Consider the following 18,806-nt stretch of genomic DNA (forward strand, 5'->3'; position numbering starts at 1 on the left):
AATTGCTTTTATAGCAGATATAAAACTGGAACCATATCAGTTGGGATGTCCAATGAAAAAGCCCAAAATATTTTAATTACAACGTATTAGGAAGGAAATACATGAGATACTGCATGGAAAACATTTAGTTTATAAGCAGTTTCTGTAAAATAAAGTCATATTTTAATACTTAAAGTAGAAATATTATATTAAAAAGATGTCTTTTTTTCTGTTAAAAACATGAGACTGGCTATATGGTGGGTCATGCTCAGAGAAATCCTTCATTGCCACTGCATCAGTCAGATGTCACCCACCCAAGAGTTAATTCAAAAAACTGTTGAATTTATGCCTAAAGAAACAGATGACTTCTAAGACCTAAAAGAAAATATTCAACAGAGGATATTTAACTGTGCAAAGCAGCATAAGACTGATACACCACTGAGTCAAGATATCTTTACGCAGCATCCACAGAGTATGCTCCACTTACATCTATATTTTTTCTAGACAATTATAGCTTATAACTTAAAAAAGTTTTAGATAGGAAATTATGGACTAACCTTATAAAGCATTCTATCTTCTCAAATAGAACACTAACATAATTTTACCTATTCTGAATAACTCATAAATGTTTATGCTATGTTATATATTTATGCTCTCAGGAACTAATAAAGATACTAAACTATAACCTACAAGTAATGGCCCCTGATGGCCCTGCTATACAGTAGTCCCCCTTATCTGCAGGGAATATGTTCCAAGACCCCCAGTGGATGCCTGAAACAGTAGACAGCACCAAACCCTATATATACTATGTTTTTTCCTGTACTAATGGGCAGGTAGTGTATAGAGCATGGACACGTTAGATAAAAAGATGATTCACGACAGAGAGGGACAGTGCTACTCAGATGGCATGCAATTTAAAACTTATAAATTGTGTACTTCTGGAATTTTCTATTTAATATTTTCAGATCAAAGTTGACTGCAGATAACTGAAACCATGGAAAATGAAACCATGGATAAGGGGGGACTGCTGTACTTCCTGGAACTTGCATTTATTTTAATAGGATTTATTGCTGTTAATGGGACTGCTTCTGGAAGTCTCCTTTTACTTATTTACTTATTCATTCTAACCTATTGTTGAAGACAGCACAAGCAAAGCAAAAATGAATAAGCAAAGAAGGTTACCTCTGATTGACAAATTGTATTCTAGCACATGGGTTCTCTGATAAATACTTACTGGTTTACTGCTTATGGGCTCCTGGCTTTGTTCCAGATAGCTGACTCCAACCCAGCACCAGTTAAGTATCATTGTGTGTGTGTGTGTGTGTATACACACACACACACACACACACACACACACAATGTTCTATGAGTGATCATTATAGGCTATGAGTTAAGAACATAGGTTCTAGAAGGAGTGGTCCTAGGTTCAAATCCCAGCTCTTCCATTTACTAGTTTTACTGATCTCAGGCATATTACTCGTTACAGTAAACCTCAGCCTCAGTTTTACTGCCTATAAAAAGAGGCTAACAATACTCCATTATCATAGGACTATTGTGAAAATAATATAATACTGATATGTGCTAGGCAGAGAGCCTAGAACAAAGTAAGCACACAAAAAATGTTAGCTGTAATTATTATTACCACTACTATTACAATAGCTACTCAAAACTTTGCAGGTAAACTTAAGAAGTTTAAGATAGACTCTCTATGGCTTACAGAGAAAAGCTTAAGAGTAGATGTTTGTACTATGGAGAACAGAGCATACATACTGACAAAAAAAATTTGTACAAAATAGGATCAAATGTGGTTATACTTGAAATATGCATTTTCAAAAGCAGAGGCATCTAACAAACTAATAGAGCTAATAGATAAGTTCAGCAAGGTTGTTAAGATACAAGATCAATGTGCAAAAATCAATTATATTTCCATACATTAGCAAAGAACAATCCGAAATGAAATTAAGGAAAGAATTCTATTTATAACAGTATTGAAAAGAATACAATTCTAGGAAAAATTACCCAAAGAAGTATGAGGCTTGTATACGGACAACTACAAAACACTGCTAACAGAAATTAAAAATCTAATTAAGTGGAAAGACATCCCATGTTTATGGATCAGGAGTAATATTACGATGGTTAACACTCCTCAAACTGAGGTGTGGAATCAACAAGATCTCTATCAAAATCCTAACTGCCTTCTTTGCAAAAATTGACAAGCTGATGCTAAAATTCATATGGAAATGCAATAGACCAGAAGAGCCAAAACAATCTTGAAAAAAGAAGAACTTGGAAGATTCAATCATCCTGATTTCAAAAAACTTACTAGAAAGGTACCATAATCAAGACAGTGTGGTACTGGCATAAAAATAGACATATAGAACAATTAAAGAAAACTGAGAATCCAGAAAAAAACCCTCACATTCATGTCAAACAATTTTTGGCAAGGGTACCCAGGCCATTCAATGGGGAAAGAACAGTGTTTTGGGCAAATGATGCTGACATAACTAGATATCCAAATGTAAAGAATGAACTTGGATGCCTACATGACATCATACACAAAAATTAACTCGAAAAGGATTACAGATCTAAATTTAAGAGCTAACATTATGAAACTCTCAGATGAAATCACAGGAGTAAATTTTTCATGGCCTTGAGTTAGGAAATATTTTTCAAAAAACCACAAGAAAAAAAAAAAAAAGGTTGGACTTCAAAATTAAAACCCCTTATGCTGAAATGACACCAACATGAAAAGGAAATGACATCCCACAGAATGGGAGAAAATATTTGCAAATGACATATGTGATAAGGGACCTGTATCCAGAATATATAAAAAGCTATTTCAACTCAAGAGGAAAAAGATAAATAACCTCATTAAACAATGGCAAAGAATTTGAATAGACATTTCTCCAAAGATGTAGAAATGGCCAATAAGTACATGAAAAGATGCTCAACATTGTTAAGTCACTGGGGAAATGCAAATCAGAAACCACAGTGATATACTACTTCATACACACTGGGACAGCAATAATCAAAAGAACGGATAAGCACAAGTGTTGGCTAGGACATACAGAAATTGGAACCCTTATACATTGCTGGTGGGAATATAAACTTGTGCAGCCACTTTGGAAAACAGGTTGGCAGTTCCTCAAAAACGTTAGAGTTACATTATGACCTAACAATTCCACTCCCAGATGTAAATATAGAGAAACAAAAACATATGTCCACACAAAAACTTGTGCACTGATGTCCACAGAAGCATTATTTATAATAGTCAAAAACTACAAACAATGCAAATGTCCACCAACTATCAATGGCTAAACAAAATTTCAAAAGTTGAAAATGAAATATTATTCAGCAATAAAAGGAATAAAGTATTGATACATGCTACAACATGGATGAACCTTAAAAACATTAACCTTAAAAATGCTAACTGAAAGAAGCCAGTCACAGAGACCATATATTGTATGATTCTATCTTTGTGAAATGCCCAGAATAGGCAAATCTATAGATAGAAAGTAGGTTGTGGTTGCCTAGGTTGGGGAGATGGCAAAGGGGAAAAGTGAGAGGATGGGGCTTATTGCTAGTGGGTACAGGGTTTCTTTCTGAGGTGATGAGAATGCTCTAAAATTAGACTGATTAGATTTTGGTGATAACTGCACAACTCTATGAATACACTAAAAACCCATTAAATTGTACACTTTAAATGAGTGAATTTTACAGTATGTGAATTATATATCAGTAAAACTTATTTTGAAAAAGCAGAGGCAACGATTCTGCAAACCAAATTTGACATCATTTCTTTATACCTTAAAACCTGAACCCAATAGACGACTTACATTATTATCAAAAGAAAACAAAATAAAATTTTAATAGAGGAGTAAGAAGTTATAAGTTAACAGTGGCATTTAAAAACCATATTTAAAAAAGGCTTAGACAGTACTCAATCAGACAAATGTAAGAAATGAAGGATTTAAATAACTTCTACATCTTTAACTCATTAAAGATTTAGCTGAATCTTACTCCTCCATTGAAAGAAAGAAAAGGAAGGAAGAAACCTTAAGATTCACTTTCACTGAATATAGCACTATATACTCAACATAATTCAGGTATGAAAGTATATTGATAAATGCTGAAATCCCCCTCAAAGTGTATCCTGAGTAATCCTATATTAATCAGAAAATTAAAATAACCAATATACAACATCTAATTAAGCAAAACTTAACTTAAACTTAAAATAATTCTCTCCAAGCTGGAAAACTTAACACTATTAGGGAAAAATTTCAAAATGTTAAACTATGTTCTTTGTTCTTTCAATGAATGTTATCATTAATAAACTTGAGTATAATAAGATAACCACAAGACAGTTTTACAGGAGAAAACGCCCTTAAAAACAAGTTCACTTACTGTTGCAGTTATGTCATCTTTCTTCAGCTCTTTTGGCTTGAGAAAGTAAGCACCTATTGTAGATCTTTGATAGTTCCAGGTTGAGCAAGATAGCTTACCTTGATGGCAAGCAATGATACCATCCCAGTCACTTTCACGAGCTTCCTCTAAAACATAATTAAAAGCATAAATCAAATTGCTTTTCATTCCCTCACTCATTCATTCACGTATTTTATTTATTAAGCATTTAATATTCTATGTTGTAATTAGGCACTAGGGACAGGATGGTAAACAGGTAATTTCTGAGAGCAATGAGCTTCCAATCTAACAAGACATTCTGATTAGAAGAAATTACAATAAAGTAAGATGGTGTCTTGTAAGAGCACTCAGGAAGAGTTTACTAAGAGAACTGGGGAGAGTAATAAATGGTCCCTGAAAGAAGTAAAACAAGCAGAAATTAATCGGGGGGGGGGTTGCTAGAGCAGAGAGAGGTTGAGACATACACACAGGCCCAAGAGTAACTTGTACAAAATTAAGCACAGCAAGTAAGTGTCTTGAGAGGGGTGGCAGGAGGACAAGGCCACTAGGTCACATTACCAAGGGTCTTGAAAGCCATGTGAAGGAGAGGAGGTTGCACCCAAAAGGTGATAAGGAGCCATGAAAGATTTTTAAGCATATAAATGACATGATTCAGATCTTTTAGAAAGACCACTCAGGTTCTAAGATAGAAAATAAACAGGAGGGGGGGTTAAAGTTAAAAAAAAAAATGACCAGTCATCAGGTTGTTATAAATAACCTTGAAATGGAAATGGTGCCTATACAATTATTTCTATGATAGTTTTCGCTCAACAATCTTATCACCTATCTACATTTTTCTTAAAATCACTTCTTCGAATGATGCACTGCTCAAATGACACAGTATACTAAGACCTCAGTATGTTCAGATGTTTATTAAATTAGCCAGAGCTCTATGTTCTCAGTTCTCACCTTTTTACATTAGTGACTTTCTTATACCAGGCATATAATAGAATAAATAGAAGAGCTACAAAATGAAATAGCAAATATTGTTTATTAATAGCTTACAGAGAACAAAGCCTAAATTATTAGATAACAAGTTCAAATTATAGATAACTCATTTTCAGTCTTCACACAAGACTAGCATGCACTTGGGATGCATCCTGGATTCTTATTAATATTTGCTGAAACATTTATTAAAATGGGAGAAATAAAGAAATATATTTTGAGTTACCCTCCGGATGCTTATTAATATTTGTAAAAACATTTATTAAAATGGAGGAAATAAAGAAATACATAGGAGGAAATAAATGACAGAGAAGAACTCGAAACACAGTATGAAGTTTCTTACCAGCTGCAAACTTTGTGATGGGTGGAAGTCTCACTGACATGGTATTCTGAAGTCCTTTACGTTTGACTCTCTTTTTATTTATTAATCCTGTGGTTAGGGGAGAAGGGAATAGGGCTATGAATCCTTCTTAATGAAAAATGTATATATAAAAAAAGCTATTCATTGTCATATAACTATAAACTTCAAGATATTCCCATTTAAGTCAGGTGCAAAATAAAGATGATATTACCACTATTATCAGTAGTATTAACAATGACAGAAATATAAATGAACAGACTGCAGTCACAATATTAGCAAAAAAATAAATATTAGCAAATTATATTAAAATATATAAAATACCACTGAATAATCTTAAATATGTAGGACCAATAGGAGGAAAACTAAAAAAACTTCACTGAGAAACATTAAAGACAACTTGAATGAGGATATATCATATTCCTAGATGTGACGATTCTTAAAAATATCAAATCTCTCCAATTTGATTCTAAGAAGAATTATTTTGGATATTGGTTTTAAAATGATCCTGAAATTCATCTGGAAGTATATACATGCATGAATAGCCAGGATATTGGCTTGCAAAGAAGAGTAATTATAAATAAAACTGAACGTTTTTGTTTAATAAACAAACTCTTTCAAATAACAGAAACCATGGGAAGGGATACAGAATAAAAGAGCCCTTTTTGCAAAAAGATGGGATGCTTCTTACTTTGATGCTTTCTCTAAGCTTCGTTCCATCTTTAAAATGTTATAGTCTGCAGATGGCTCAAGTTAGATCATTAATGTCTTTTCGGTGGCAGCAGTATGTTTTTACCACTTAAGATGTTTTTTACCACCTAAGATATCTAACTCTTCAATAACCTTACAGTAGCACCTCAATCACTTCTATAGCAACATCGATCTTAAGTATCTTACTACTACTCTTTCATACAAAGGATTTTTATTTCATCTGAAGAAAGAGGAAATTATCAATGAAACCTCCTCTGATTATCTTACAGAATCTTGAAATGATTTTTTGTGTGTGACCAACAGTTTTTTTTCCATCTTGCAAATGACGTACCATGTCCCAAGCTCTTGTTAAATTTTTCATGTATTGTGGAAAATGACTGAAGAGTTCCATCCTGACCTGTTGATATACAGAGAAAATGCCTAATCAAGCTTCATTGAAACAATGGACCATTTAAATCACAGCTCTTATAATATTAGATTCTACAAAAAGCTTGAAGTTAGTTTGCAGCACTTTAAAAGGCGAGCTGATTGCAACTACCTAATTTATCATATTCAACTGCACACAGAATGCCATTTAGTAAGAACAAAGGATAAACTGAGGTGCTAATAATTGCCAGTAGATTATCTGTATAGGCAAGGGCCACATTTCTGGAATTTGCCCTTTCTGTCTCTGAGGATTAGTAAATAGAATGACACTCCAAATAAAAGTATTAGCAGCTACAGTGTTCCCTGAAGTATTCAAAAACAATCACCTCATTTTACCCAGATTTCCAAGTCACTCAAAGGGGCATTTGAATCTAAAACTGTGTAAATACCAAATAAATATTAAATACCTAATAAATATTAAACACTCTGTTCTCATTACTTGCTGAAATAAATTAATGCACAAAGCAGAAACTCACTTGCACTAAGAATTTGTTGTCCGTTTTGTCCATAATATCTTATTTTGGTAAGAGGAGCACTATGTCCCATTCTGAATCTCAAAAGCCGGCCTTCACCTGTGGGACCATCAAATATCCATATCTGCCAAGAAATAAAAAAGTAAGGTTCTTCCACAATGTTTTAAGTGGTCTGCAAGCAGTCAAATCATCTCCTATACAAATGTGGCACTGGGTATTGCGTGCAGACCACTGACCCTGGAGTGGGGGCTGGGGAAAAGCTAAGCTGTAACTCTCTCACTTTACTAAAATCATGTAACCTGCTATGCGTTCTATTTCATCTGTATCAATATCTCATCCCATATTCCCTTCCTCTGCTAGGTTCCAGGCTGATACAGTACAGCAGGCTTATAATAACCAAAGGGTAGGACACATGAGCCAAGAAAGATAAGAATCATAGTACCCTGAGAGCATTGTCAGCACCATTTGTGACAAGAAGTGGTTCTCTATGGAGAAATGTCAGTCCGGCAATTGCTGTAGAATGTGCATTTCTCATTTGATTGATTAACTTTTTGTCTTCTAGATCCCAGAGTCCAATATGGCCACATGGGCTTCCAGCTGCCATTACTGGATGACCATCTGTTGTTAAAATAGAATACATAAAGAAAAACGTGCAACATAAAACAATTAAACTTAAGAATTTCTCTCTCCATCCTTTTAATCCATAAATATAAAGTTTAAAAAAAGACTATACACCAATAATCTATCAATATTCCTTTGGCTCTTTATATTCCAGTATTTCATTCATTTCTATTAGATTAAATTATAAGAAAATATTAAGAAAATCTCTATGAGCTTCAAACTAATGCATTTCAAGTGTTCTTAATTTTCATCAATCAATAAATTAAGGACTTCCCTGGTGGCACAGTGGTTAAGAATCCACCTGCCAACGCAGGGGACACGGGTTTAAGCCCTGGTCCGGGAAGATCCCACATGCCGCAGAGCAACTAAGACCGTGCGCCACAACTACTGAGCCCGTGCTCTGCAATAAGAGAAGCCACCGCAATGAGAAGCCCTCGCACCTCCACGAAGAGTAGCCCCCATTCGCCGCAACCAGAGAAAGCCCCTGCACAGCAACGAAGACCCACCGCAGCCACAAATAAATTAAAAAAAAAAAAAAGTTAAGTTACCTGTGCGAAATGAAATCGAAGTAATAGGTCCCCAGTCTTGACGAAACTTCATTAATGTTTCATCAAACTTAATGTTGTGAATGATAATCTGACCCGACATAAGACCAACAGCAACAACATCCACAGCTGGTGCCTGAAAATTAAATTACTCAACTTTTTATTTTCTTAATCAAATTAAATTAATAGCTTTAATAATACTGATGATTACATCATTGCTTATGTGTTATCAAATTATTAATAGCTTTAATAATACTGATGAGTACATCATTACTTATGTGTTATCAAAAGAAATAATGGAATATCTAATCTAATAGTCTATGATTATAATCTTCTCTTTTTTTTTTTTTTGCGGTACGTGGGCCTCTCATTGTTGTGGCCTCTCCCGTTGTGGAGCACAGGCTCCGGACACACAGGCTCAGCGGCCATGGCTCACGGGCCTTGCTGCTCCGCGGCATGTGGGATCTTCCCGGACCGGGGCACGAACCCGTGTCCCCTGCATCAGCAGGCGGACTCTCAACCACTGCGCCACCAGGGGAGCCCTATAATCTTCATTTTATAAATGGTCTTACATACAGACTCCATAAATTTCTTTATTTTAGCACACAAGATCAATGTCTAATACCATTACAAAATGGAATCAGGCTAAACATGTTATTAATTTGCCATCAAGTAACTACAACGCATGAGACCCTGTGTAGAAGCTGGGTATACTAAAACAAGTACGATGTCTTGCCCTCAAAGGACCTAGTCATCTGATACCTTTGGGGTCTTCTGGGTAGGTAAAAGCAGAGTAAGGCTGACGGTAGTGTGAGAGAATAAAGGAATGTATATAAACTGGGCAGGTATAAGCAACTGATATTTAGAAAGACAAGGGTACATGGCTGTATATGTGTCCAAAATAGATACAAGATTCTCTGCAGACATACAGTCATTCATTCATACATGTCCTATAGACTCATAAAAACAAAAAGCAGTTATTTCTGGAAAAGTCAAGCATTTAATGAATTATTAAGATTTGGGCCCCAATTATCTCAAGCTACAAATCTCAACATCCTGACAAATTTCTCCGAATGACCTAAAATCTCCCTTGCTTCACTGAAAAACTCATCTCCGCTCTTTACAAGGCACTGGACTACATGCTTACAAAATGAGTGGTAAACATGGTTCCATAGCAACCACAGATTTAGAGCCTAATTCCAGGCAAAAAGGTTTCCACAACGTTTATAGACAAAGGCGCTGTTTTCAATTACATTTCCAAAACACTATTTTTTATGGTGTTATTTGTAAAGATACACTAGTCTATATATTATTTTGTCTTTAGGTCCAAAAATATGGTTGGCCCCTGAAAATGAAAGATGCTACTACTATGAGCTTCATTTCTTCTTTGACATAACAGAAAAATACTAACCTGCTGAAGCGCTGTCACTCCAATTTTCCATCCCGCAAATGTATACAGAAGTTTACTACAACAAGAAAAATAGTTGAAAGCTTTTTTTTTGGGGGGGGGAGAAAAACAAAATCAACTACATATTAAAAAATGAAATAATAACAGGTGATATTTATTAAGTTCTTACTCTGCCCCACACTATTCTAAGTATATATATTAAAACAATTCCATGAGGTAGATACCACCATTTTCCAGATAAAGAAACTAAGAAACTTAATTATGTGAAAAAAATCAAGCTAAGATCACATGGCTAAAATTGACAGAGCCCAGAGAGACCAACTCCAGATCCTAAGCTGCTAAGAACTACTCTACTATGCAACATCTTTAAGAAATTAAATAGAAAGAAAAAAAAATACATGAGTAACCATGTTATATGACAGATACAATTTAAAATAAAATCTTAGAATATTGGCAGATCTCATTTTTCACTGCAACGTGTTCCTAGAAACATATCACAAAAGGGAATATATTATAATTACAATACTCCTTGTATGTTACATGACTGTTATACGACAATACTGACGCTGCTCTAAATTTCAGAATCAAGCCATAAATGATAAAGAATCCATAGAGCAGAGATATATGAAATTATTATAATGACAAAGTACTTAAGCATATGTTAAATTTTTTAAGGGGCACAGATTAGATCACTCAGTGATTATCCAAGGGATACTTCATGTACAATAAAGAGTGTAAACATCACATAACGAACCTAAAGAGATAACCTTAGGGCACAGAATATTTCAGTCATTATCCCTCAGCCTAGGGCAGAGTAGGTAGTCAATGATATTTATTAAATTGAACAGAAACACTGAATTAGAACTAGGATAAACATTAAACCTCTGAAAATCTTATTTCCCTTTTCGAATTTATAAGGGCTTTGGAAAGAACAATTTGGATGGTCAAATATTTTTGTTTGCCCTTTTAATGCTATACAAAGAAAAGTGAGCTGCCACTTTTTTCTCTGGATAAGCGTTCAAGTAACAGGCAGAGGTATCTAAAATCATTTATCTAGACCCCAAGCTATACCAATAATATTAAGTAGATATCCGTCATGTCTGTGGTTGATGATCAATGTACTTTTACCCTGAAAACCATTCCTAAATGCTAGCACTAAATTAACACTGATTTGCTTTGCCATCTTACCTTTCTTAGTTTACTGAGAACTAAAAGCTTCCCAGTGACAATCTCATAATTATCTTCTGATCCTGTGTACTAGAGCCTTCTTTACAGCTTTATGAATTCTTTACAGTGACTAAGGCCGTTAGTATATACTTTTCAACGAGGATTTATGAAGCTGCCTACCATGTTCCAAGACCATATCCGAGCTTTCACATATGTGATGCCGTGAGTATAACTCCAAAAACAGGTATATTTACTGAAAGCTCTCCAAATAAACATATAAAGGCAAGGAGAATTGAGAGACTTAAGTACGCATCAGGGAGTAGTGATGAGGATTAGGTAAGAATCACTTATGTTCTAAATATTGTGCTTACTTGGATTTTACATTCCACAACTGGAGGCTTCCTTGTTCACTGCCAAGAAGTATTTTATTCAAGTAGGTACTCGGATGCAAAATTGCAGAAATTTTAAATACTGATTTATCAAAAGACAACTGCAGGTATTCTTCTATGAAAGTAAAAGTTATAAACAATATGTAACTTTTTAATAAAATAGTTTAAAATATTTTTCATATACCCATATATTTAGCACTTAAAATCTACCATATCAAAGATTTATGTACTAATATAAATCAAAGACATATGCTAACCTATAAACATTCCCTGAGAAATTAAACAAATGTGATGAGGGTCAACTTGCAAATTTAACTTTGACTGTCAAGAATTTTCTAAAAGTTCTAATATCAATACTGTTTAAAATTTCACTGACAAATTGGTTTACAGGAATGAAAACAAGGGTTCAAAAAAAAAAATGACGCTAGGGATCAGACTTAGTATTTTTATAATTTGATCAAGAGGCAGCAAATGTTCCAAGTGAAGCGCATGCACTGAGCTGAGCTATTCTAGGGAGTGAAGGACCAAATATCTAGAGAGCTTGACTGGCTCCTCAAACATGTAAAAGTCAGAGGCAAACTTCAGTGAAAGGAGCAGTGCTTCTCACATTTTCACAGGAGAACCTCTAGCAGAGGAGAAGACCTTATAGCCCCGTGGAGTAGAAAATGGCACAGCCAGCTGTCTCTCACTGCAAGATCAAAACATTTTTTGAAATGCCACGTATGTTTAAAATTCCTGTGTGAATTTTCTTTTCTACTTCACAGTTCATCCACGATGAAAACAATTTTTCACTAAATTTCCTAATAAATTTGAATATCAGAGAAGGTACATTTCTTTTAATCTTTAGTTTCACATACTATCTGGTTGCTACACACTCCCAGGGGTATGTGTACCCCAGTTTAAGGAGAATAGATTAACAGGTGAGAATTACACAAATTTTACTTAAATACTATTTTAAAAGATTCTTGCCTCTGTTCGTAACTAACAGTTTTACTTAAGATCACCACAAACAGCTCCCTGAAGACACTGTGCTGCAGCAACAGCAACAAAAAGCTGGACATAAGGATCAACAGAAAGCCTACTGAACTCTAAGAATCAGGTTCTCTAATTTTATAAAAGGCCTTTTAACATCCATCTGCACAGGTACTACTTTTGGAATTCTGTTCCCTCCATCTGAGCAAAGACAAAACAAACAGTGACTAATCTGAACAAGAACATGGAATGACTCCCAGGAGGGCAATCTTTCTAGGATTTTTACTAAAAATAAACACATTACATCAAAAAATGAGTTAATCAAGAGATAACAAAAGCTAAAAATGTAACAGATTAAAAAACTTAAAAGCTTTAATTCATGAGAGACCCCACAGTCTTTTACATGAAGAAAGCTGGGGATATTCCGGTGATAAGTTCCTAACCTTTGAAGATAACATGGTCCTATAAACATAGCTCAGTGACACTGTTTAAGAATATCACAGTTAAAGGACACTGACTCATATTCTTAGAAAAAGGATGTATATTTTCCTTCAGATTACTGGATCTTCAAGTTTACTATTATAATTTCACTTACTGAAAGTTGAAAATACAAACCAAGTATTACTCAGTTGTGAACATACACCAAAATTCACCCCACAGAGAAAATAATATAACATGTCATTAAACTTGGAAAACTGCTATACTAATACTGAACTAGTCTTAGTTCAGAAAAACACATTAAGCAGGTTATAAACAGTTAGCTCAACTAGCTGACTAAAATTATTGATACTTACCCATTTTTTACTTAGAACCTTTTTCCTTACACGTGTTAAAGATTCTTAAAATTTTTTTTACTGCTTTACTCCTCTGATATAGAAGTTATGCTTGCCTAGATACTTAATTTTAGCTACACACATACTACCCCAAGACAAAGCAATAAATTGGTTCTTACCTTCTGAATATATGTGCCAAATAATAAGAATACCGTCAGTATCAACAGAAATAACGTGATCCCCAAAGGGTTGCAAAAGATGGATTTCTGCCTTATGACCCTTAAAGGTATGTACTACCTACAATGTCAAAGTTCAAAGGAATTTCATATTATTATTCATTCATCATGTATTATTACTCATATTATCAAAAAACAGGCTAATCCTGAAGATGCTCATGTTAAGAAATGTGGTCCAACTTTTGATTACCCAAGGTTAGATTAACAAATAGCAAGGAATCAGGCATTTTTACCTGCTCCCCCAGCCAGTCCAATAAGGAGACATGAACTAGGAACACAGAAATGAGATCTCTGAGGCTCAGCTTCTCAACCGAGCTTAGGAAGCATGCACACAGCTGGGTCCCTCACTCCATCCAATCAGTGCAATTCCATGCTGATGGTATGTTCTAGAAGGCTGACCTCTACAGCCATCACCAGCTGGCTTCCACATGAGACAAGGGAGAGAGATATAGGATACTCCTTCCATATAGCTTTCTGTCTTGACACAGACACCCTTACCCTTACAGCAGCAGCTGCATCCTCAATAACTACAGTCCCCTCCCCCACGGTTTCAGTTCCCACCAGGCTCCAGAAACACTATTTCTTCTCCTTGTCCCTTTGGCCCTAGGGATGGTAACCGCTTCCTACAGTTGATAGTCTCTGATACCTTTCTACCCCTACTTTCTATGTTTATCTCCCAGGGAAAACTACAAATTGCAATATTTTGCAAAAAAAAAAAGACACTTTTCCTGACTCTCTAAAAGTCAAAACAACTCCCATTAAAGAACTGTACAGGTAAGTTGCCTTCCTCTGCCGTAGGTAGTGATGATGGAAAATGTTGGGAACAAACATCATCAGTCCAAGTTAAACTTTGAAAAGCACAGTGATTCTATCACTTGGCTATCTAGACATCCCCATGGCCACTTTCCCTTTTCATTCTGGACCAACTAGAGCCAGGTCGCCTCTCAAGTCAGTTGTTCCAGGACAAACTTAGAAATGAATGAGTAAATTAACAAGAAAAGATCCTTCCTTAGTAGAGAAAACAGAGAATCTAGCTTTCTCTTTAAAGGAAACAAGCACTTGGTTCTTAGAAAATGAGTCATGGGCTGTGTTGTTCATAATGAAAAAGTCAATCCACATAAACCAGTAGTGCAAATAGGAATCTCTTAGGAAAACATTTTCAAACTACTCTTAACTAAATCCTACCCCAACCAAATAAACAAAGTAGAAAACTCCAGAGACAGGACGTGGCTGGTCACAAAAATGTTTTACGAGCTGTGCAAATAATTCTTACATTGATCCTTGGCAAAGAAAACTGAACTAAAGCACCAGTTTTAACTAATTTTGAGAATTTGATGAAATCAACTTTCTTTTCCTCCAGAAAAGTGAATATACATTAAAAAAAAAAAAATGTCCAGAGTGTCCCAGATGAAGAATAACAACATTAAAGTTCCCTCAACTACCATGACAATCAACTACTGACTGCAAAAGACAAACAAATTAAAATAGTTCAGTGATACAAACCTCTTTATTACGGGCAAAGGCAGAGAAAACATTCCCATAAGCAGCAAAGACTAGCCTCCCATCAGCTGCCATACAACAGATATCCTGTGGAAGGGAGTTACCTAGGAAAAAGGAAATATAAGAAGTAAGGATTTTTAAGATCTTGGAAAAAATAGAAACCTCAAGTATATGTATAACATTTTTCCTGACTATAATTTAAAAATATGTATGTATGAGAATCAGAGTATAAAATTTAGATTTCAATGTTATTTTAGACATTTAACAGTAACTATCACACTAAAAATATGACATCACCTTGACCTTCCCTAGAGAATTAATGTCTGGTATTTGCAGACATAAAAATGTAATCCTAAAGAAATGAGAAGAAGCTTTTGAGGTTATTTGGAAAAAAAAAATCCTCACTAAATACACAAAACTCTGGCAGATGGTCACCTAGCCTTCATGTGAATGCCTTCAGGAACATCAAGTTCCTAATAACTGCAGGAAAATTTTAAAAGTAAATCAAAACCTAGAACTCTAACTCTACCCTTTAGAGTAACCTAAAAAAACCTCCATATGATATTCTACATGCTGACCTTTCAAGTGAATAATATGGTTTCCACTCAGTCTTCTCCAAGATAAATATGCCTATCACCTCTAGCCATTTCTTATGATAGGATTTCTTGACTCCTCTCTCACTACCATGGTCACACTGGCCTTTTCTTTTTATTTCCTATTTTGGGGGCGGGAGGCTTAAAATATAGAGAATCGCTTTAACTATCTTTCATGCTGATCTTTCTGCTTTGGGATTGCATTTCCAAAATACTATTTTTATTGGTTTACCCTTCGCTTTAGTATTTGACTTAGGTTTTAGTGCCCTTCTACTGCCTTCTATAATTTTAAAAATGTAAGTTTATCAGACATGTACACTGGATTCTTTATAGCTCTGTTTCTCTTACAAAGATCATATTTGATGGTGAAACTAGAATCTCTCAGCCCTGGCAAGCTCTTTATTCTATTAAAGAGTTTTCAAAAAAGAAAAATTCCTTCCATTGGAAAAAAAAATGTCAAAATGCGGAAAAAGGGAAAACTCTTTCTTACAATAGAATGATAGAATCAGAAAATCACTGATAATCATCCTACTAATAATTGATTCAGGCAAGAATCATCACCAAATGATAAACCTAGCAGTAGTTGAAACTTTGTAGAGTAAAAGGACACTTACATGGTCTCAATGTATCTTACCACTTATTACATTTATTAGTTACAAAGGGTAAAACTTTAAAATGGAGCTGCCTGATAAATGTCACCCTAACCAAATGATCAAAGTTTTCACTGCCAGGAATAAGACTAACCAATAGCATGTGCCTCCTGATATGGTTCATTGAGAATTCAGCATCATTTCTGTTACTATTGCCATACTGCATAACCTGAATCTAATCATCAGGAAGCATTAGAAAAAGTCAAATTGAAGAATATTCTAAAAAAGAACTAGCCTATACTCTTCAAAAAATAAATGTTGTAAAACACAAAGAAAGTCTGATGAATTAGTCTAGATTAAAGAAGACCAAAGAGACATGACAACTGAAGGCAACACACGATCCTGTCTTGGACTTTTTGTTGTTGTTGCTATGTAAGTTTACTATAAATACACGCTGGAGTCCTTGTTCTGCAAGTCTTAAATTATGTCAAAATTATAAAAACTTTTAAGATACTAAACATGCACAAATTCAGGATAAAGTCTATACTTACTTACTGCAACCAGACTAAGTTTCTGAACCTGTCTTAAAGAAAAGAGAAATGATTAAATTTTTACTAACAAAAACAACTATAATAATCTAACATTTGAAGATTAAGATCTAACCTCATACATAAATTTGCTATTCTGTCCTTCCTTAAAGAGATACTTAACTGACCCTAATTTTCATTATTAGGAAAGCTTATATTTTCTACTATTTCATCAGATGGAAGGGTAGGTGTCACACATAGTTTTCTATATGGGTCATGTAGTAAATATTTTAACGCTTTGTATGCTGTGTGGTTTTTGTTGCAATTACTCAACTGATAATGTACCACGAAAGCAGCCATATACGACACAAAAACAAACGTGCATGGCTGTATTCCAATACATTTGACTTATGGATATAGACTGTAATTTTCAAAATTTTCATATGCCATGAAATATTATTCTTCTTTGGATTATTTCCCAATCATTTAAAAACGTCAAAACCATTCATCTCAGAAGCATAGAGCTCAGAGGGGTATAAGGAGAAATTCATACCCTAGAGATGTGTAAGACTGAAAAAGCCCTTGAAGATGAATTAAATAATCTGTTTCTTAATCAAGAGTATATGGATGTCTCCATCCCACGTCAGAATTTGATTATACTGCATCCTACTACTATGCAAATTTTACTTGGAGATTATGCTATATTAGAATAAACACAAACATACACAGAAAAATAAATAAATAAAAACGTCATGGGTCATACAAAAACTGCTGGCAGAACTGGCTTGCAGGCTGCAGTCTGTGGACCCCAATTTATGGTTACTGATCCAGCTATGTGACTTTAAGAAAGTTACTCAGGGGAAGTTTAGGGAAATTAGCTTGCTATCAAATGCGGACTGTCCCCTACAACATAATTAATCGCACCCCCTCCAGTATCCCAATGTTTTTTAGCCTGTATTTCTAACCCAGCTCTTGTCGCGAATTGCACAAAATTGCTTGCAAGTCTTTCTGATGAAGAAGGTGGTGGCGCCAGGGAGTTTTTAAAATCACATTTACATCTTCAAGAGAACTTCAACAAATATTATTTAGAGCAAATACATTGCTATTCAACTGAAATGTTCTCTAGTACCTCCCCCTAGACAGACTGCCTCCGAAACTCTTCCCAAGCTGACTTCAAGGGCTAAATCAACACGTGGATGTAATGCGGTGGCGAAAGCCCTTGGTAGGTGACGGAGGAGAGCGGGATTGCCAGAGACAGAGTTGAGGGCCGGGGAGGGTGATTCCCGTGAAGCGGGCGAAAGAAATCACTCACGTCATAGGTGTGGAAGCTTTTGCCCACGCACGTCGTCACATAGAATCGGCGCTTCAGCGCACTGAACCGCACCACGTGTGGAATGTCGTTGCTGAAAAGCCCCAAAGCCCGGAACCCCGCGAAAAGGGCGCTAGCAGTGCGGTCTCCTGCGCTCCGCTCCATTGCTTCCGCGGTGGGGTTTCCTCTGGGCTCCAGTCCCAGTGGAAACCGCGCACCCAGGCTCTCTGCGCGTCTCGTGGCACAATCCTTTGCCGGGTTCCCAAGCGCTTCCGGTCCCCGCTGCCAATCGCGTGAGCGGAGACTGTCCTCAGTGCATTTGAAAAAGAGCTCCCTGCGGAGCTCGAAGGGGAGGCGCGACTTCAGTTCCGCCGTCCACAGTCTGCAGCAGTTTAACGGTGCTCCCAGCTCTCCCGGGCCTGGAAGACACTCGAGTCACTTTTCAGCGGGACCTTAGGGGAGGGGAAATACTGGGGAAGCAAGCACAAGGGCCGGGAGGGTGAAGGGGAAACCGAAGTCTTAACTCAGATGGAGTCAGGTTAAACGTGTGAAACGATGAAACTGCCAAGAAAATTTGAACACTGAGTGGATATTTGATGATATTAAGACATTATTGTTTAAATATGTGATAGTAGTATTGTGATTATGTTTTTAAAGGTCCTTATCTTTTGGAGATATGTATTTATGGATGAAATTATGTATCTGGAGATTTGTTTTCAAAATAATTGGGAATGAGGTGCATGGTTTAGATGACATAAGATTGGTAATTATTAATCTGGGGAATGAGTATGTGAGAGTTCATAATACTGTCCTTCTGCTTCCT

At 35.7% G+C, this 18,806-nt stretch overlaps 1 protein-coding gene across 2 annotated transcripts in view; it reads right to left on the reverse strand.

The window, feature by feature from the left end:
- Positions 1 to 18,370, reverse strand: part of WDR36 (WD repeat domain 36) — a 38,025-nt gene extending 19,655 nt beyond the window's left edge. The window contains exons 1-12 of one of the 2 annotated variants that reach the window (XM_004267443.3): positions 17,987 to 18,370; positions 16,699 to 16,726; positions 14,968 to 15,068; positions 13,408 to 13,525; positions 11,466 to 11,598; positions 9,931 to 9,985; positions 8,523 to 8,655; positions 7,796 to 7,971; positions 7,357 to 7,477; positions 6,786 to 6,851; positions 5,729 to 5,815; positions 4,384 to 4,529 (exon numbers count right to left, since the gene is read on the reverse strand). In XM_004267443.3, the coding sequence (XP_004267491.1) occupies positions 4,384 to 4,529; positions 5,729 to 5,815; positions 6,786 to 6,851; positions 7,357 to 7,477; positions 7,796 to 7,971; positions 8,523 to 8,655; positions 9,931 to 9,985; positions 11,466 to 11,598; positions 13,408 to 13,525; positions 14,968 to 15,068; positions 16,699 to 16,726; positions 17,987 to 18,148 (1,326 nt within the window). In that variant the 5' untranslated portion in view covers positions 18,149 to 18,370. The remainder of the gene's footprint in view (positions 1 to 4,383; positions 4,530 to 5,728; positions 5,816 to 6,785; positions 6,852 to 7,356; positions 7,478 to 7,795; positions 7,972 to 8,522; positions 8,656 to 9,930; positions 9,986 to 11,465; positions 11,599 to 13,407; positions 13,526 to 14,967; positions 15,069 to 16,698; positions 16,727 to 17,986) is intronic. The other variant, XM_033423758.2, reaches the window with a different exon arrangement.
- Between the last annotated feature and the right edge of the window lie 436 nt (positions 18,371 to 18,806).

The sequence above is a fragment of the Orcinus orca genome, chromosome 3, assembly GCF_937001465.1.
Source record: "Orcinus orca chromosome 3, mOrcOrc1.1, whole genome shotgun sequence".
Taxonomy (NCBI): Eukaryota; Metazoa; Chordata; class Mammalia; order Artiodactyla; family Delphinidae; genus Orcinus; species Orcinus orca.